General features: G+C 43.2%; 3 protein-coding genes across 4 annotated transcripts; all 3 read right to left on the bottom strand.

Annotated features, from left to right (window-relative positions):
* Positions 1-3,387: 3,387 nt before the first annotated feature.
* On the bottom strand, positions 3,388-10,172 carry LOC123427108 (F-box protein At1g78280-like). The gene is made up of 16 exons (XM_045111064.1): positions 9,950-10,172; positions 9,050-9,157; positions 8,887-8,942; positions 8,672-8,814; positions 8,355-8,552; positions 8,079-8,278; positions 7,377-7,476; positions 6,713-7,297; positions 6,459-6,581; positions 6,013-6,093; positions 5,630-5,937; positions 5,326-5,538; positions 4,801-4,885; positions 4,541-4,724; positions 4,119-4,293; positions 3,388-3,994 (listed from the first exon to the last, which is right to left on the bottom strand). Exons 1-16 carry the CDS (start codon positions 10,081-10,083, stop codon positions 3,841-3,843), a joined length of 2,847 nt encoding a protein of 948 aa, XP_044966999.1. The 5' UTR covers positions 10,084-10,172; the 3' UTR covers positions 3,388-3,840.
* A 2,102-nt stretch (positions 10,173-12,274) lies between these two features.
* Positions 12,275-14,833, bottom strand: LOC123430462. Its single transcript, XM_045114334.1, has 3 exons — positions 14,631-14,833; positions 13,046-13,549; positions 12,275-12,947 (listed from the first exon to the last, which is right to left on the bottom strand). Exons 1-3 carry the CDS (start codon positions 14,701-14,703, stop codon positions 12,382-12,384), a joined length of 1,143 nt encoding a protein of 380 aa, XP_044970269.1. The 5' UTR covers positions 14,704-14,833; the 3' UTR covers positions 12,275-12,381.
* A 2,704-nt stretch (positions 14,834-17,537) lies between these two features.
* LOC123430461 (COX assembly mitochondrial protein 2 homolog) lies at positions 17,538-19,816 on the bottom strand. 2 transcript variants are annotated; one of them, XM_045114333.1, is made up of 5 exons: positions 19,474-19,787; positions 18,546-18,644; positions 18,293-18,361; positions 18,085-18,189; positions 17,538-17,969 (listed from the first exon to the last, which is right to left on the bottom strand). In XM_045114333.1, exons 3-5 carry the CDS (start codon positions 18,335-18,337, stop codon positions 17,868-17,870), a joined length of 252 nt encoding a protein of 83 aa, XP_044970268.1. In that variant the 5' UTR covers positions 18,338-18,361; positions 18,546-18,644; positions 19,474-19,787; the 3' UTR covers positions 17,538-17,867. The 2 variants fall into 2 exon arrangements, with proteins under 2 accessions (XP_044970268.1, XP_044970267.1); XM_045114332.1 differs by lacking the exon at positions 18,546-18,644 and having other exon boundaries at positions 19,474-19,816.
* Between the last annotated feature and the right edge of the window lie 857 nt (positions 19,817-20,673).

The following is a 20,673-nucleotide window of genomic DNA, read 5'->3' as shown; positions in this document are numbered from 1 at the left end:
AGAGGTTGGGGAAGATCTCCGGCAGCATGATGACGTGGTGTCGATGGAGAGACGAGGTCTCCCGGCAGGGCTTCGCCAAGCATCGTGGGAGAGAAGGAAGAAGGGGGCAGGGCTGCGCCGAGGGAGATGGAAAACTGTGTGTAAAACAGCCCCAAAACCCCTCACTATATATAGGAGGAAGGGAAGGGGGGTGCCACCCCTAGGGTTCCCATCCTAGGTGGTGCGGCAGCCCCCCCCCCCCCCAGATGGGAGCTGCGGCGGCCAGGGCAGGGGAAGGGGTGGCGCACCCCTAGGTGGGCCTTAGGCCCACCAGCGCCTAGGGTTTCCCCCCCTCTCCACCTCCTGCGCCTTGGGCCTCCTTGTGGGAGATGCACCAGCCCACTTTGGGCTCGTTTCCCTCCCTCTTTTGGCCCATGCTACCTCTTGGGGATGGTGGCCCCTCCCGGTGGACCCCCGGGACCATTTCCGATGGTCCCGGTACATTACCGGTGACGCCCGAAACATTTCCGGTGTCCAAAACCATCCATCCTATATATCAATCTTTACCTCCAGACCATTCCGGAGCTCCTCGTGACGTCTGGGATCTCATCCGGGACTACGAACAACTTTCGGTAACCTCGTATAACAATTCCCTATAACCCTAGCGTCATTGAACCTTAAGTGTGTAGACCCTACGGGTTCGGGAGACAGGCACACATGACCGATACACCTCTCCGGCCAATAACCATCAGCGGGGTCTGGATACCCATGGTGGCTCCCACTTGCTCCACGATGATCTCATCGGATGAACCACGATGTCAAGAATTCAATCAATCCCGTATACAATTCCCTTTGTCTGTCGGTATAGAACTTGCCCGAGATTCGATCATCGGTATACCTATACCTTGTTCAATCTCGTTACCGGTAAGTCTCTTTACTCGTTCCATAGCACTTCATCGTGTGACTAACTCCTTAGTCACATTGAGCTCATGATGATGTTCTACCGAGTGGGCCCAGAGATACCTCTCCGTCACGCGGAGTGACAAATCCCGATCTCGATTCATACCAACCCAACAGACACTTTCAGAGGTACCCGTAGTGCACCTTTATAGTCACCCAGTTACGTTGTGACGTTTGATACACCCAAAGCACTCCTACGGTATCCGGGAGTTGCACAATCTCACGGTCGAAGGAAAAGACACTTGACATTAGAAAAGCTTTAGCATACGAACAATACGATCTAGTGATATGCTTAGGATTGGGTCTTGTCCATCACATCATTCTCCCAATGATGTGATCCCGTTATCAATGACATCTAATGCCCATGACCAGGAAACCATGATCATCTATTGACTAACGAGCTAGCCAACTAGAGGCTTGCTAGGGACACATTGTGATCTATTATTCACACATGTATTACTGTTTCCTATTAATACAATTATAGCATGAACAATAGACGATTATCGTGAACAAGGAAATATGATAACAACCATTTTATTATTGCCTCTAGGGCATATTTCCAACAGTGGCTACACGGATGGTGTCATGGGCGGCGTGGCGGCAGGAGCTAACATGGGAGGCGCTGATGGAGACAGCGTAGGAGGATGAGCCGTAACATGGAAGACTTTTGGGCGAGAGTCCTTGCGATCTTGGGTTTCCACCGCGAGTTGCAGCATGGAGCGGACTTCGGCGAAGGTTGGAGGAGGCCTCGTCATCGGGATGAAGGAGGCCTGCTTGTCGAAAATCCTCGCTAAGCCTGATGACAATGATGTTGATGAGCTACAAGTCGCTGACGAGATCGCCGAGTTCACGAAGCTCGTCGCCGATGGCCTTGACGCGTTGACAGAAGAGGTTCACCGGGGCATCACCTTGGGCCAAGTTACGAAGCTCGGTGTCTAAAGCGTTTTTCCGAGCGTCGCTATTGCTTTGAAAAAGTTGGTGAAGGGAGCCTGGGATGTTGGCGGTGGTGGCGCCATCGTGATCAAGCATGTTGAAGATCTCGGTGGTGATGCGGGTGTAGAACCATTGAACAATCGCGAGATCATCTTTCACCCATTGAGGGTCATCAGGGCAAGGAGGACTATTGGCGGCAACGTGTGACTGGAGGTTGCAGCGTCCTAGGTGTAGATCAAAGAGGTGACGCCAATGATAATAGTTGTGGAAGACAAGGTCGAGGACGATGGGGATGAAGGGGCTGACATAGGTGATGGTGTCGGCGAGAGACATAGGTGCATCCGGGAGAGTAGGAGGAGGCATTGGTGGTGCTAGGGAAAGAGTAGAGGAAGAAGATGTTGCCACGGCGGCGGCTTTGGCAATGAGAGCAGCCCGACGCTTGAAGTAGCCGGGCGGCGGCGGCGGGGGTGGGGTGGGTGGAGCCATACCCTAAATCTTAGGATTGATAGCTGATATCATGATAGATGAATAAAACTATTGCTTATTGATTATTTGGTATAGTGTACATGGCTATATATAATGGTACAAAACCGACTTACACTAGGTATTACAAACCGACTTAGACTAAAAAACTTGTGATCCAAGGAATAGTCTAACAAAGATAAACGTTGACGCTTCTTTCGATTCAGATATGTTGAGGGGAATTACAGGTGCAGTCATTCGTGATAAAAAAGGGAAGTTCGTCGCCGTGTGCAATGCATGTTTGGATATGGTTCAAGATGTTCTTTCGGCTGAGGCTCTCGTTCTCAAGCACGGGTTGTTCTTAGCCGAATCCGTGGCTTGCAATAGAGTTGTGGTGAGCTCTCATGATAGTGAATTAATAGAAATTATGAAGAATGAGAGGCCTTCCACAGGTATTGCTGCAGCGATTGTTCATGATTGTTTTTCTAAGGAGCCAGATTATGTTAGGATTAAGTATGAGCATGCGAATAGGGAAACGAATTATGTAGCTCATGAACTAGCCCAGTGGGCTAAGTACGAGGCCAATAGGGTCTGGTTGGAGGATCCCCCCCCCCTCCCCTCTATTGTACCTCTCTTGATGAACAATGTAACATTATTATCTATTGAATAAAGAGGTTTTTTGAGGTAAAAAAAACACCTTCCCTTTAGTGCCACCGTTCATGCTTTTGCTCATGCTTGATTTCTCCTTGAGAATGGCAGGCCGGTGGTTAGTGCCACCATTCTTGCTTCTATCCTTGATTGCTTTCTCCTTTAAGAGGCAGCCATTCGTCTTACCGGATTCAGGATTAGCAACATCCAAACTAGTAAGGAAATTGCAAACCTTGGAGATGAAGTGGACCCCGGTTACAGCGCGCAACACCCTACAAAGATTTCAGCCTTTCTAGGCGTCCGTTTCACAAGATATGTGTAGAATTCCTTTCTGGTCCACAAGATTGGTGTAGAGAAAAATAGTACAAGGTTACATGCTATCTTGAATCTTACACGATTAAAAATGAGTCAAATGCAAGGGAGGCCCTAATTCTTTTGCCAAAATTGTCAAGTGAGTTTCATACTATGAAAATGTACATTCCAATCTGAAATACTCCCTCCGTCCCATAGTATAAGTGTGTTTTTGGCACTACATAATATAAGGTGTCAAAAACGCTATTATATTATGGGACAGAGGGAGTACGCAAGTGATTCATCAGATGTTCTGCTGACCCCTAACCCGTGCTAACTGGCCACGTGGCGCTTTGACCACAACTGCGTCGATGGAGGGCACTAGGCATAATGGTCAGGCGTCCATCTTTGCAAAAGAATATATAAAAAAACAGCAAAGCTGCTACAACCAGAGTAATCAAAATGTTTTGCCCCTTATTATTATTTTGCTCTTATAAACGAAGCTGGGCAATATGCCAACGGGATTATTTCTTTTGAGCGTATGTGTTGGTAGTCATAAAAAGTGAGCTAGCCATAGAGTGTAGGCGACGATTGCTGGTATCGGTTCAACTCATCCCAGACCAAGTGCTCGACGTCCTCCCACGACGTTGCATTCCTCAGCTCCTTCCACAGGCCAAATATAGCTGCCAAGACGTTGTCGTCGTGCAGTATGCAGTAGCACCTGTAAGCAAGCAGCGCACATCAGAACCAACACATGTTTCTCCCTTGGGCACTGACAACCCAAAAAGGATCGATCACAAGTGCACAAGCATTGCTCGTCATTGCTTGTTTAATTATGTACTTACATCGCGCGATATGATGCAATGCTGAACTTCGAGTTTTGCACCGACTTGTAGATGTCATTGTTTGATTTCCCTCTGAGGAAAGGAAGCTGATAGCTTCTTAGGTACTCCCTCAGAAGATCAATGTCACCACGAAAAACATCCAAATGCAGCGGAATTAAGTCACACAGAGGATCCCCTGTTACGACAAACAAATTTGATCGTAATCAAATAAACAGATATAAACTTTTTGTTTACAATCTAACATAACTTTTAAGATTGCAAACTGGCAGATATGAGCAGCTCAATTTAAGCATTTTTACAGATAGTTATCCCATCTTCAATTTCAGAGTGATACATTACACAAACCATTTATGTAAATGTTCACACAATAATAACTTAAACAATGTCAGATTTCCAGGAAACAAAGTAAACTGGCTGCTTACCAATGGACAGATCACTGAAGTCAATTATATGAATTGCATTCAGTTTCTCCAGATCTCTGTCATCAGTGCTTTTGGCATCAGTGAGGGAACCCATTTCTGGGGCCCTCTGAGTAAGAATGTTGTCGTCCATAATATCTGAATGTATCCAAGAAGGGAATGTGTACACCGAGTCACCATCGTCATCCTGATTGTTCAATCATACCATTAAACACAAAATTCAACCCGAGATGGATATAAAGAAGACGAAATTGAAAATTCACCTTCACAAACTTCATTAGGGAGCTCATATCAGGAGGGAGATATTCTTCAGCCTTCTCAATTAAAACTGTTGGGACGGTACTCCCCCTTCACAAATATGTAAACAATGTGAGGTATCAGGCGGTGCATGTAATTTTATATCAATATAATATTATGGTAGGTTTGTAGCATTTTGGCTTAAACAGGTCAATACCAAATCAATGCATAGTCATTGCAATTTATATTTTGATAATGTTGAATGTTAGAATAATAAAGAATGTAATGGTTATTTATTGAATGCCTGCCTCTACAATGTTTTTGGAACTCAAGTACACTTTAGTAGAGGACTTTAAGTTGCAAGTGAACCATTCTATAATAATATGTAAATATTCTTCTTAATCACTTCACATGGTTGCGGACACAAAATTGACTTGCAAACCCACGATGTTTCTGGATAAAATAAACTGAGCAACAAAAATGTCCTGTTTTAGTAAAACTTACAAAATCTGTGCCAAACAAACCTGCTTTAGAAAGAAAAAAACACTTACCAGTTAGCTAGGTGCTTCTTTATATTATTCTTTCTTCTGTTTAGACTAGAAATCACTTGTTTCCATTCAGGTGGATCACTGTCTTTCACGCTATTGTCCTCAGGTTCAGGTAATGATTCCCCATGTGGAAGGGGTAATAAATGGATATTTTTCATTTGAACTCCCAAGGATGATGCAAGATTGAAAAGGTCAGCCTTGGACAATGTATCACGGCTAAGAAAAATAAAGAGCAGAGTAAGCACGCGTTTACATAATTTATTAAGTAACTATTCCTATTTCCACTTGAGAAATGAATAAAACTTACACATGAGCAAAGATATCCCCATTGCATTTTCTGGTAACCATGTAAGGCCAAATAGGCCTGTTTGAAGATTCAGCGGAACCGTCCATTCCAAACTGTTGTTTGCTCCATAACCCAAGAGGAAAACAGCTGTTTGCATAAGAAAGCTCCAGAGGATAGTATTTAGACAAAACATCTGGCATTCCTTTTCCATTCCATGGGACTGTTCTGTAGACACCATCTTCGTACACAAGAAAGCCACTTGCAATGATCTCAGGGACGTGGTTTATCAAAGGCGAGCCAACTTTTAGCAGAAGATCATAGAACTCAAGCTGCATCAGGAAAGTGATCAATATCGTTAGTATTGCATCCAGTTTTATTAAGTTGCAAAGCTAATGCGCCAATACCTCTGTGCCTAAACCATGGGCAGAATAACCCAAGCCTCCTTCAGCACAGATTTTAATCACATTGCCAGAGACAATGAAGACCTGAAAATTGTGGTACATGTTATATTCAAGTACCATGCAACGATGAGTGTATATGCACCACAATTTGACACTAACTGGCATCTTAGAATCTCATATATGTTTAATATCTTCACAGTGGCGCATAGCAGTGAGCAATTATGTGTATCTATAAATCTTCTGAGGTCGGAACCTCGCGAGGCTGAAACCACAGATACAGTAACAAGTAAACCAGGATATTCTATATGAATCAGTTTCTGTTAGTAATAACTCTAACATGTGGAGTAAGTATTTTGAACCAACACGAATTACTAACATGCCACAATTGTTTATCGGCAGTTCTAAATTTTGAGACAGCCAATAAAAGTACTCCGTAAATGTATACTTACTGGGTTGCTACCTGTGCCAACAGGAAGCTTCTCATCCTCTGACGGTGATGGCAAACTATAGCATGTACTTATTTCCTCTAAGCATGCATACCATTTGTCCACATTTATTGCTAGGCATGCACCCTACACAAATAAACATATATGTTGGCACAAGAAACAGAAAATTATCAAGAAAGAAATACATAAACCACATGGTAATTTCATAAAAAGATTGGCAAAGTAAAATTTTATGCAAATGATGGAACAAGGCCCACCTTCCATATTAGTCCTCTCAGTTCAGGTTTAAGAACCCATAGCCTTCGCAGCCATTCTCTTGCTTCTCTCTGGCCAATTGGATTAGTAGGACTCCAGACAGAAGTATAGTGATCTTTTTCTTTCTCAAGGAATTGGGATAAGAAACCTATATCATACGAGAAAACTTGGTTCTCCAACCTTTCGTCGCCGTCTGACAACTCAAATGAAGAACACTGACTTTCACTGTTTGAAGCTCTTATAGACCCTGAACCTTTCAGTCTTTCTTCTGTACGGGTCATGTCATTGTGGTTCCATGTACTCATTGTTCCAGGTGGATGATTTTCAATATCTCTAACAGATTTTCCTGGAACAGCAAGTAAGCCAGCACGACAAACTCCTTTGTGACAGTGACCAGGTGCCATATCTAGACATACATGCTCAAAATTTGATTGATTGACAAAGTTTTGTGTAACTGCAACTGTTGTCTCAAGGTTTAAAACACAATGCCACCATCCACTAGGAACAAATATGGTCTCTCCTGGTAATTGTGTGCATTCTAGTGGCTTCTCGTGTTCAGCAAGATGAGGATAGATATCAAGCCACCACTGCAAACGATCAAAATAATGTGAAATGATATGGGGTAAAGTTTGGAGAAAAGAAAAAAAAAAGTAATAATTTAATTACCTGCAAAGATGTTGGAGTCTCAACGTCAACATCACCATCTTCAGCACTTACATGTACCGTGACACCACCAGGCACTCTTCCTGGAGGGTACAGTGCCCATCTATGAAATAAGGTGGATATCATTAGTGGAAACACAAATTGTTGCTCCTTCCAAAATTTCAGCATTGTACAACATGGGACAATCAGCTTTAACAAGTCAAGAGGAGTACAAGTTAAGATTGTATAGAATATCCTCGCATCGTTCACAGTATAGGCCTATGGTTTTTAAGTTTCAGTTCAAAATACAAAGCATGCACCCCAAGTTGAATCACATCTCTCTATTTCCCTCGGTTATCTTCCGTCTCTGTTCAACATATATGACACTACTCTTCTGTCTCACTCCCAAGACATTAACTATGGACTCCCTGACTAAATTTGCCTTTATCATTAATTCAACTCCCCCAGTTGGCTGTTTATTTCTGCACGACTGTTTTCACATCCAACTTCAAAATAAGCAGCACACAGAGCATCACCTACAAGCTGCACCAAAATAGAAGCACTGCAATGACCTTAAGGATCCAATAGGCCAGAAGTGTTGCACAAGATCTGTGCACATTTATTTAAATGTACTAGATTTCAAATATACAACTACATGGTGAGTACCACAGCTTGAGTGCACTCGAGTAACACCTATGCACACATATATAAAACAAATGATCCAACCTTTTTCGGCCACAAAGAAGAGTATTCCAAGCACTGGTTAATCCTGGATCAACATGCCAAGAGGCACCTGATCTTTCTGGACCAATAATAAACCATCTGAAAGCTGGTCTTTGTTCATAATCCAAGACATCAAAAAGATCTTCTTGAAATAAATGAGGGACTCTGTAATCTTCCAATAGTGCTGGTGCTGATTCTCCAAACTGTAACAATTTTCTTAACTAAGTTTCTTCTTTCTTTTCTTAACTTTAGTAGTAAATGAAATAAAGTGATGATTACCTTATCATCAAATATGTAAAGAGGATCTTCATCATGCTGGAGTTCCATGTAAGAAACATAGTCTTTCAGTTTCATTATTATCTTCTTAGGGCTTCTTTGTGATATCCTAAATGTAACTTCACCATAATCATGAACCAGCTGCTGCATTGTCCATTTAGTCCTTGCTGGCCAGGTTTCGACCAGCTTACCAAGCAAAATCTAGTTGTGCAATAGTGCAATACCACCAATATGATTTCAGTTAAAAGTCTTTGCAAAACAATAATGTACAAAATCCGTTATAAATCTGAATTATACGCAAAAGCTAGCTCGATTCTTACTGGGCCTTTTCCATCATACTGAGAACGGAAATGATCCAAAGAAAGATCATCCTTTCTTTCCACATGTCCATTGTCAAAGGAATAACTACTCAAAGTAGTAAAACATCTATACCATCTCCTGTATAAGTACAAGGAACTGAATCCTGCATGAAAATAAGTATGAATAGGGAAATTAAAAAGGCAAACACAACAAATGTGAAGTATATGTACCATACCATCAAAATGACGAGCCTTCTGCTCAAGCTCACAACTTTCGGAGCAAAGACCAAGCCTGAAAATGAAGCAACCAGTGTCCAACCTTTTCAGTGGTACTCATTGGTCAACTTAGGATTGTTTTCAAAATACAGAATGGTACACGACTAGATAGGATGGTCATACCTAGATAGTGTTGTTTTCTTCCAAGAACCTTTGTACTCAAGATGGCCACCAACAGAAAGATATTTACTCATCCAGAGAGGTTCCTCGTTGCAAAGTATGTACATGACACTGCAAAGTGCAAAATGCAAAATGATTTAAGATACTGCTTCATCCTGCAACTATCTTAAGGTAGAAACACAAACATGCTGGATGTTCTTGGCTCATGATCTCTAGATAAAGGCAATGTCAAACATCAGGAACTACTCCCACTGGTCCTCTAAAATCTGTTGTTTCAACACGGTCTTCAAAATATTTGATCATTAATTTCTTTAAAGTAAATCCATCAAATACAAAATAAATGTATATTATGGAAATACTTCTCGAGAGTCAAGACAAATTGACTGATTTTCAGGTACCTAAGTATATTGCAAGGATATTGGTAGTCAAATTTCAAAAAATTGGTTCTACCTTTCTCTCAAAGGTCAGCTTTTACAGGACCGGGGGAGTATGCTTCTATACTCGCCCAGTAAAAAATAGGCGGTTTTTTAGTGACGTGCAGACAGAACATGAAATAAATTAGTGCTTCATGATTTTTGTGTATTTAGCTATAGAGTTATGTTTTGACTGGTACTACTAGCCTAGCAATAATAAGACTACTAATACGGTAATACCAATAAGCATTTTGAATAAGGAGGTGGCGGATTGTTGCATAAGAAAAGAAAGCATCTGAGAAACAAAACAACTTGCTATGCTAACATCTGGTGGTAACTTCAGTTTCCACTCTAGTTGAGTGATCAGCATCAAAACAAAGATAAAAACCAAACCTCCGAATCCACATTCTTATAATACATGGAGCTAACTGCAAAACAGAGGAGAAATGGAGTAGAAAAGAGGGGGGGAGAGAGAGGGAGCCGCGGCGACCTGCTCACGCATGCGAGGCGGCCGATGTCGGTGGGCTGGAGGAGGTCGACGATGGCGCAGAGCAGCTCGTCGGGGAGCACCGCCAGGCCCCCCAGCGCCGCGCCCCTCCGGCCGTTCCCCGCCGATTCTTCCATCGCCGGCGACCGGGCCGAATCGTTCGTTGGGCTTTGCCTTGCTGGGTATGGGTGCGTGCGGCGGGGTCAGAACAGTATTGGTGGGATGCGGTGGGCTGGAGGGATTCCTTCGATTATTTGTAGTGGCGAGCTTTTTTGAAAAGCGTGGACGCGTATTGGATTCGCCGTCACACAAATCCTGGGCCGCGTAACACAGAAATCCTGTAAACGGGACGAAAAAACATGGTTCTTCCGGTGCGTCGCGCCAGCACCGTACGCGTGTCCCGAGTGTGGCATGCAATTGATGCTCCGATTCTATTCCCTTTTATTCCGTTTATTATTGTTATTATTACTTTGTTTTATTTTATTTGGGTTAGTGACATCCGAATCTCGCATCACTTTGCATTCTATTCTGTTCCTTTTCATTTTACGAGTGCATTCTATTCTTTCCACACACAAAAAAATAGGACGTGAGAAGCCTGAAAAAAAAATCAGGGTTAGTCAATTTTTCACTCGTCCGATGTGAAATCAACAGCCGGCAACTTTTTTCAACCTTAGTATGTTTCTTCTTCAACCTGGAACTGCCCCACTGTTGCTGGCCTAGCCGCTTGCTTTCGCCGTCCGCGATCGAGGGTGCTCCCGCTCAGCCTCGTCGTACTGTCCTTCCCCTCCCCCCCCCCCCCCGCATTCGCAACCGAGCGTTGTGCTACACCTTCCCCTCACCCCTCCGGCCATAACGGCGGCGATGTCGATGAGGATTTTCTTCGGTGAAGTTGTATCACCATCGTGTTGGCGCCCTCCACCCCCCCCCCCCCCCCCGCATTCGCAACTGAGTGTTGTGCTACACCCTCCCCTCCCCCCTCCGGCCATAACGGCAGCGATGTCGACGAGGATTTTCTTCAATGAAGTTGTATCACCATCGTGCTACCACCCTCCACCACCATCGTCCCCCCCACCCCCTTCTCTAAGATATATGATGGGATAGCCTACCAGTGATCTTCTTCTTTCTCTGTCCTTCCTTCCGTCTTTCACATCTCAAAATCAACTAATCCAAAAGCTTCTCTCAGATGGTGGAGGCCGATCAACCTTTTGCATGACGTTGTTGATTCTTTGCATGGTTGGTTGCTACAGGCTGGGAACCTTCTTGAGCGTGCAGAGGCTGCTCTGAGCAGGCTCTTGATTGTGCCTACTGTGGAGAAGCCACCTCCTACGTCGCCCCCCCTCCCGGGCCAGAGCTTGATGTTGACTTAGCGGACGACGAAGATGCAGAGCTCTACGGCTGCTTCTCCCCTTGTGCTACGATTGCTTCGTTGAAGTTGCCTACTTTCCTCATTATGGATGAGGTTTCTTTCATGATTCCAGCGCCGGTGTTACAGATCATGCCTGAACTTCATAAGTTGTGTGGGGAACTGATTTCGCCGCTGTCAGGGACGCATGTGGAGATGGGTTCTCTTGTGGATTTGAAAGTGGCATTGACGCTCGCTACAACACCCTTGGAGCCTAGCCATGTGTTCCTATAGGCGACGCCGTTGTTGTGGCCAGAGCGTTGGTTTCAGGCTTAAGTAACATATTTGCCATCAAGCTTAATGTTTTTTCACAAGCTTGGATCCTAGCATGAGCAAGGTGGCCGGGCGTCTCTTAAGGGGAAAAGCTCCCCCAAGAAGGAAGAAACCGAACAAGTGCAAAATCAAGATGTGTGGCGATAAAGGATTGACGCTGGGTGGTTCCATGATGCACTTCTTTGAGATGTAAATTGGGGCTTGGTTGTTTTGGTGGTCTTCTTTGAGGTGTCCTTTTCATGTTAGAGCGAGCCGTTGGAGTTTTATCTATGATGTTGAGATCCAATTATTTGGTGGTTGTAGAAGTTTTGTTTTAGGTGTGTCGGTTGGTCAGTCTTTGCTGTCCCATGGCTCCATTGTTTGAGAGTAGTCCGCGTGTGAGGTATCGTTTGTGATGGTTTTTGTCCAGTTTTTCGTTAATTAACCGGATAATTCTTTTCTTCTTAATTAATCGATGAGAAGTTGCTTCCGTAAGAAAAAAAGCGCTAAAACTGACATTTAGCTATTGTGCTAAAAATGTCCTATGCAGTTACGGACCAAGGCATGGGTAGAAGAACATTTTTTTTCTAGCACACCATTCCATGATTAAACTAGAGAGTCGTTTCCATCAGCCTCCACGGCCACGGCCATGACCGCGGCGATGTTCAAATTCCTAAATAAAATCTCAGGTGCCAGAAAATTAGCAAGTCCGCATAAAGTAAACCGTTCCTATAAATAAATAAGTAACGAATAAATTGTGTAGTGGTACAACGGAAACGCATCAGCGAAGCAACCGGCGGGCAGGCGCCGGCGGAACGCAGACGAGCGAGGCGTCGTCGACGACGGGCCCGCAGCGGGTGCCGCTGCTGTCGGACTTGGTGTGGTAGCTGGAGCCGGAGAGCACCACCTTCGTCCGGCTTTCGCTGGCCGTGAACTCCAGCAAGGCGCGCGTGGTGCCCCCGCCATTGCCGTCGGAGCGGTGCACGACGGTCTTGCTCCCGCCCGCCGTGGAGGCCTGCACCCGCATGGGCTGCTCCTCGCCCGCCACGCACCCGTTGCCGGCGTCCCCGACCGAGAACTCCAGCCTGCACGCGCTCCCGGGCACGGTGTCCACCTCCTGCACCAGCGCGGCCTCCCCTCCGGCCACCAGCTCCACGGCGTAGGAGCCTTGCGGCACCGCGTAGTGCGGCGAGTCCACGTACTTGACCACCTTGGTGTAGGACATGATCATCCACCCCGAGATCGGCGAGATGTGGGTCTCGTCCCGCTGCGGCACCAGCACGCCGAATGGTGACCCCGGCGCGATGTACGGCCCCTGCTCGAAGTCCCCGTTCCTCAGCAGGTTATCTGGACATACACAAAGCCGCACAGAGAGACTCACTCAGGTAAAGGGCTGATTTGACGCAAATGTCTAAAGCTCATGCATGAGATCGTTTCTTTCTTACCGCCGGTGGCCTGAGGAGGGTAGAGCGTCTTGATGGCGACGGAGTCGATCATGGGGCCGCAGGCGGGGTCGTCCTCGTGGACGGGGTTATGGATGGTGAGCGTCATGACGCCGTCCGTGGCCAGGAAAGCCCAGCAGTAGGAGTCCCAGCCGCTGCTGGTGTACACCGTCTGGATGGAGATCTCGTCGGACGCGTCGCCGGGGACGACCGACACGGTCAGCTTCTCGTACTGGGCGCATGTGCGCGCCGCGCTGAAGGTGACGGAGTACTGCGCGCCCGGCGTCACGTAGAGCTGCTGGTGGATGGAGCCATCCTCGCCCAGCCGCACGGCGTGCGACCCCTCCGGCACCGTCAGGATCATGTCGCCCTCCTTCTGCCCGGACTCGATGTACTCCACGTGCCCGGTGGTCTTCCACTGCGGGATCGCGTTCTCCCCCGTCACCACCGAGCCGTCCATTTGGGACCTGTCCGGCGTGTCCTCGAAGTGGCCGTTCGGCAGTGGGCCTGTAGCATAGCGTAACATGACGAGTTAGAGACGTAATTTGCGCTGCATGTAAGGAAACTATAACACAGACATCCAACGCCAGTATTCTGAGCGAACCAAACATGTAGTTGAATGGTTGGAGGAATAGTGATATTTTCAACTTATCAGGGTTCAAATCTCGATGCTCACATTATTTTTAAATTTATTTCAGGATTTCTGGCGATGCGTATTCAGTAGGAGGATATGTTTTCGACAACGACGAGATGTCTATAATGACTTCATAAATCTTGAAATGATATACCGGCTCAGCCTTTCAGAGTTGTTCATAGGGATAGGATATGCATATGTGCATTTATATAGGTAAATGTATGTGCGTGTACATAAACACCGGCGCTTGTATTGTGTTCGAAAAAAAGCCAACATTTGGAAGAAACAACACTTTGGGCCTGTTTGGTTCCCAGCCACACTTTGTCAACCCAAAATTTGACAGTTTAGTTGACATATATTTGATTTTGCCACACTTTGACTTGTCACACTTTATTGTTCCTATGACCCATTTGTCATAGAGTCAATTTTTTTATCAACTTTTACCAAAGTTTGGCATTTGTTTTTTCAACCATACTTTGTGGCTTGTCATACTTTAATGGCTTGCCACACTTTAACTTGGCAAAATTAGTCTCCAACCAAATAGACCATTTGTCTTCTGACATAGCTGGTGCTTGAAACCCTCTAAATCTAAGCTGAGCTATTACAGGTTTTTACATAGTACTCCCTTAGTAAAAATATATATAAATCATTAAAATAGTGATCTAAATATTTTTAATATTGAAAGTAATAAACTGTCACTAGGCGTGTGCAATCGCGGGACCACTAACGCTGAACTTTCTTACAGGGAATTAACCCGACACACTAGTTTCACTAACATCCTAGCTAGCATGCTGGCATGGTCAGTAATAACATCGAGAAGACGAGAACAATAACAAGTTACCAAATTAGTCTGGCTGTACGAATCTGACAGTCATTCAACTTAACCAAATTACAGTATCATGCATGCATGCATGCATGCAAGGAGTAAGCAACTTTTGTGCGTGTGGCTCTCACCATCGCCGGCAGAAGCAGCTCGAGCAGCCGCGCAGACGACCAAGAAGAGCAGCGCCCCCTTGATCACCACCATCTTCTCCCGCCCTTCACCTCCTTGGCTAGTCCGTCTCCCTCACGATCCTTCTCGCGCTTTGGAATATATGGAGTAGTTCTCTCGGGCTTCTACGTATCGGGCGCAGACGGAGCTTATCTGGGAAGTCACCGTTGCACCCGCGGTCCACTTATAGCGGGCCGATGGATCGACGGATCGGCGTATGCGCGCGGCGCGGGGCGACCTCGGGCGCCGCGGAACGCGCCGGGTCGTCGCGCGCGGCACGAGGCCACGAGAAGGGCACCGCCCTCTCCACCTGGCCCCTGATTCCACCGGTCGATCCGTCGGATGCGGGCGCGGGCGGTGAGAACTGGGCGCCGTGTCCATCGCCGGCCAGCGCTTATCAGTGGTGGTGTTAAGTACTCTACGTACGACGTAGTACGTGGTTGCAGGCGCGACGGCGTGTGTTCACGTGGACTCTCTGTGGCATCTGCAGGCCCATGGAATGGAAGGATTCTTCCGCTGTCTCCTCGATTGATTGGCTGGGCGCGGGGTGTCCAGGTGATCACACAGGGTTCATGTGGATTTTGATCTGCAGCAGTGGACTCGTTTACGAGCTGTCGCTGCTTGAGCAGACTCCAAGGACAGGTTTATGGAAACGCACATGCTGGACGCTGTGAGCCCTGTCAGAAGTGCGCGTGCGCATCTGAATCGAAACAGTACACGCTAATGGTACTGGCATTTAGACTATTCATAACGAGGAATAATAGAATAGTAAGATACATATGCTATTAGTTTAAGTTACTACTTCATTACTTAAATTTATTAACTTATAAATAATAATATATGAATATTAATATTAAGTCTTTTATTTATTAACTTATAAATTCATCTGGCCTTAGTACGCGTTATGTTACTTATAGTACGAGTAACTACCTAAGTCACTTAATTTACGCGTTACTTATAGTATGAGTAACTATCTAAGGCCCTGTTTGGAACCATAATAGATTATGATAATCTAGATTATGAACATAGATTACATAATCTGGTTTATAAAAATAAACCAGGTGGGCATGTTTGGAGGTCAGATTATATAAACTGTAAACCAGCTTTTAAATTGTACAATGACATGTTTGCTCTCTGTTTACAAGAAAAAATAGAAAAGTGGCGGTGACACTGCATAGTTCTCTTGAAGTTTACAAGGGTAACACGTCATTTGTAATCCATAATCTCATTTTAGTTGGGGTAGAGCAGATTATGAGATTATAATAATCTGGTCATCTAGTTTATAAAATCTACAATATAAAATGTACTGTTTGGAAATACAATAGATTATAAAAACCAGATTATATAATCTGGGTGGTTCCAAACAGGGCCTAAGTCACTCAATTTCTTACTAATTAGTTGCCACATCATATTTTTTTCTTAGGTGATACCTATGTTACTACCTATGTTATTTTCATTGTGGGTAGTCTTAAAGACAAGGACCTATTCCTTCCATTTCATAATATAAAAACTTTTTTACATTAGAGTGCAGTATAAAAATTATTTTAATATTATGGGATGAAGGATGGTGTAATAAACGCTTTTATATTATGAGACGGAAAAAGTAATACATAAGAAACGTCAAATTTTTATGTCCTTGCAAATTGTAACAAATAAACTGTTAGTCACGGGACGATCGTCCCATCGAATGAAAACTTTTGATCTGGGGAGGCGAGCCGGAACGAACGATTTGCCCCCCCCCCCCCACCCCCACCCCAAACTCCCTCCCCATCCACGGGGGAATATCTGGTGCACCAGACCTCCGTAGCACATTTTTAAATGTAAACAAATTTTGTTAGCACATTCAGACTACATCAATGTTTATTATCGCAAAACTTCAAACTAAAATTCAGAACATTACTTAAATTTCTATTTTTGTATCTCCAACAATCTTTCAATCTTTGATTTGAAATTTTGCAACAACAAACATTGATATTGTTTGAATGTGCTTAATGTTTCTCATATTTTTTGAAGCGTTTTAAAATGTGCTACGAGGACCGATAGCGCTACAAGTACAATCCCCCGCGTGTGTACCGTTCCCTGCAGAACAAAATAGCATCCAGTTGGACCTTAAATGGCCCCCGGTTGGCTAAAAAAGACCCTATTTTCCTGAAATATGCCATAATTCTTTTATAACAAGTAAAAAGTCCAAAAATTATATCATTTGAGTTGGTCAAACCATTTTAATATTTGCCATGATGTTATTTTTTACATGTATATAAAAAACATAAAAGAGATTTAACATGGCAGATCCATGTTTAAAATTTCCATGACAGCTATGATTGTCATGCTTTGTATAAAAACTTTTGCCATTAATGTATTCATACATTAAAAATATGCCATGACCATAAACTGCATTTGCCATGCTCCATGCAAATAAAGTTACCATGGTCCCATAAAAATAAAGTGATTTGTTACCATTTTTACAATAAAGAATATAATTTTCCATGCCCTTTAAACTGCATTTGCCATAGTTCGTAAACTTAAGTTGCCATGTTCCCATTAGAAAGTAATCTTTTGAGAAATTTTGCAGAAGAAACATAATGCGCCATTATACATAAGCTACAAAATGACATGCTCCATGAACTTACAATTTTCATGGTTCATAATTTTATTTTATTTTTGCCATGTTGTAGAGAAGAATTTTTTGCCATGATCTACAGTAAGAAGATTCGCCAGTGTATGTTACACAAAATTTGCCATCAATGTAATTATGGATTTGAACATCAGATTCAAGGAGAAACTATATGGATGTACTTGTCACTCGTTTCATAGTTTTTTTTTCAGAGTGAACCAAAAGCATACCATATTTTTATAGAACGCAGGGGAGATAATTACAAGAGACTACCTCTCGCTGCGAATAGCAAGTGTAGTACAAACTCCACACCCAGCTGGTTTCATAGTTTTACAATACACCACCAACTTAGAGCAAGACTTATTGTCTATATATGATGGAAATAGACTAACCATGAATAGCATCAGCCACAGAAGGAAATTTGAACTTCTAAATAGATTATATGACCTCAGCTGTAGTCTTATAACAGTAGATATGTGATGTAAACATGAAGCAAAGACATGTCCGGAACTTTGTTTCACAAAGTTGAAGCCACAGGATTGCAGCAAAAAAGCATTCAGTGAAGGTCGTTGTCCTCCATTTGAAGCTATGATTCATTTTCTTTCTCCGCCATTTCCTTTTTATAAGCCTGCAACCTTTCTTTAAATTTCTTGCTCTCTTCAAAGTTTGCCTTTCTCTTCACAGCTTTCTGAGTTTACAAGGAGAGTAGCACATTTAGGGAGACAAAGAACTATAAATTATGATACAGAACAAAATACATAAATTTCAGCGATAACTCTAACTTAGGGCAAAAGGTTGCTTACCTCCTGCCGGAAGCACCGATCAAGCTTAATCTTAAGATCTGTGCATTCACCAAAGAATTTTTTGATGGGGTGATCCACATGGCACTTCTGGAATTCTTCAATAATCTGGGCAACAAGGTCATTAAATTTTATAATCTGGGAACTTCTGTGAAAATAAACACTTAAATGGCAAAGCATCAGATAGAGCCAAAGGTCAGTACAAAGATACCTCAGCACACATAGGATGCCTGTGTAGGGTTAGATGGGGATGCATTTCCAAAGATGTAGGAATGTGAGCCTGCATAAAAGTTGCCTGAGTTAGCAAGATCTGATCCTCAAAGTAGATTCTTCTACAAACGACAGACCGTGACACTAAAAACAAGAAGTGGCGCCTACATCGATAATACCAGCAAACACAACCTTATATTTCTGCTGTAAGAGTACCTCTACTACTGATCCTGTCAGTAAAACAAGATCTATACCTTGCACAGGCAGATCTGCAATCGAATGGAGAACTGCCACAGAGGGGCAAGTGTCTGTACTATCTGCAGGGCACAGCCACAGTAAACTACAGAAGAGATCTGCATACACACAGACAGATCTATGCATTTACGCATTTTTTTCACTGCATACACTCAATTTCTTGAACTTACAACACTGCATGGACACAAATGAGTGGTGGAGCAAGGAATAAATAATAAGGTGTGCCGCCTCCATTGTTTTTTCAACAATCACAATTCAAATGCGCCGTTCCTTGCAGTTTGGTGTTTTTAGTCTATGTTAAGTATGATTTCTGTGGCAAGTAATATCAAAATCAGTTGCAGTCGATGATATTAATTATTATAAACAGCAAACACTCGGTTATCCTCAACGGAAGCAATGCAATTCATTTTCATGAAAATTTGTGATACTAATAGTGCAATGATTTTCATGAAGCAATGCAATTCATTTTCAATTGAGGATAATCTGAAGAAAAAAAAAACTTAACATCATGAAGCAATGCAATTCATTTTCATGAAAAATATGTTTTGACATTACTAATAGTACTAACTGAAGCAATTAGATTACCAAGCTGGACAAATAATGGAAGCACGGTAAACTTGGTTATCCTCAATCCTCATCACCAGTAGAAATATGATTCCTTGACAATTTCGAGTAATTATAATCGACAATACAACAGCAACACCTTGTACGAACACTAGAACAGACATGCAGTGCAAGCTGTGCCATCCTAAAATTGTGATACTCACACATACTATTTTTCTTGTTCAGTCTTCTTGTATTTGATCGGCTAAATGCTAAATGTAGCACTAGCACATCATCCTGAGAACTACAGCTACAGGAGAAACTTCAAAGAACAATTCATGAATGCAACCTTACAGAAAAAGAATGGAGGGGGAAAGTGCTCACTGTTGAACTCCACCTCAGTCGGTGGTGCTGCAGAGGGAGAGAGGGCCGGCGACAGCAGGTAGATCACGGTGGTGGGCTGGTGGAGTGATGGTGCTGCAGATCTAGCAGGTGGCCGGAGCGGCCGCCCGTTCTTTTTAGGCGGCTCCGCAGATGAGAGATGGTGAGCAAGGGGGCGAGGCGTCGATGGCAGAGAGAGGCCGGCGAAGGAGGACGCTCGCTGGGTGGGGAACTGTGGACGGCGACCAGCGTAGTACGGACGTAGCAGGCGTGCCCCGCCGCGCTGCCGTGTGTGAAGCTCTGACCTTGACGGGGCGCGGCTATCGCGTCACGCGAGAGAAGCTTGCGACTCGCTGAAGCGACCCGCAGTCGAGCGAGAATATGGGCCGGCCCAGTGCGCGGGAAACCACTGCCTGTCTTTTTTCCTTCTGTTTTTTCACGTTTTTATTTCAGTTTTTTATTTTTGTTTAGATTTTCAAATATTATAAAATGTGTATTACAAAAATATAATTTACATAATGTTTTGGAATATTTATCACTAAATTGGAAAAATATTAAATGTGTATATAAAAAATATGGATCATCAATACAAAAATAAACAATTTATGTGAAAAAAGTTGATCTGTATCTTTGAAAACATGTTGATCGACATTTTGAAAAATGTTAAACTTGTATTTAAAAAATGATAAATGTGTAAATAAAAAATGTGGACGATGTATTAAAAAATTGTTGAACTTGTATTTGAAAACTGTTAAATGCATATAGAAAAAATGTTAATCATGTATTAAAAAAGTTAAAATTATATTTTAAGTAATGTTAAATGTGTATAAAAAAATATTGACCTTGTATTCAAAATGTGTTGAAGTTATATTTGAAAAATGTTAACTATGTATGAAAAAATGTTGACCATGTTTTAGGAAATATTAAACTTGTATTTGAAACAAGTTAATCAACCATTTGATAAAAAAAGTAAACATGTATAATTTTTTTGATTATGTATTCAACAAATTACTAATCTGGTATTTAAAAATGTTAATCAAGCATTTAAAAAATATTAAACATGTGTTAGAAAAATGTATTAGATATATAAAAAAATGTGTATAAAAAAGTAAAACCCAAGAGAAAAGAAAGAACCCCCAATGATAAACAAGAAAGAGACAAACAAACCAAAAGAAAAATAAATAAAAGGGAAAAACCAAATAA

The sequence above is a fragment of the Hordeum vulgare genome, chromosome 2H (genome assembly GCF_904849725.1).
Source record: "Hordeum vulgare subsp. vulgare chromosome 2H, MorexV3_pseudomolecules_assembly, whole genome shotgun sequence".
NCBI lineage: Eukaryota > Viridiplantae > Streptophyta > Magnoliopsida > Poales > Poaceae > Hordeum > Hordeum vulgare.
Note: the sequence above shows the minus strand (reverse complement) of the source record. Positions and strands in the feature narration are given on the sequence as shown.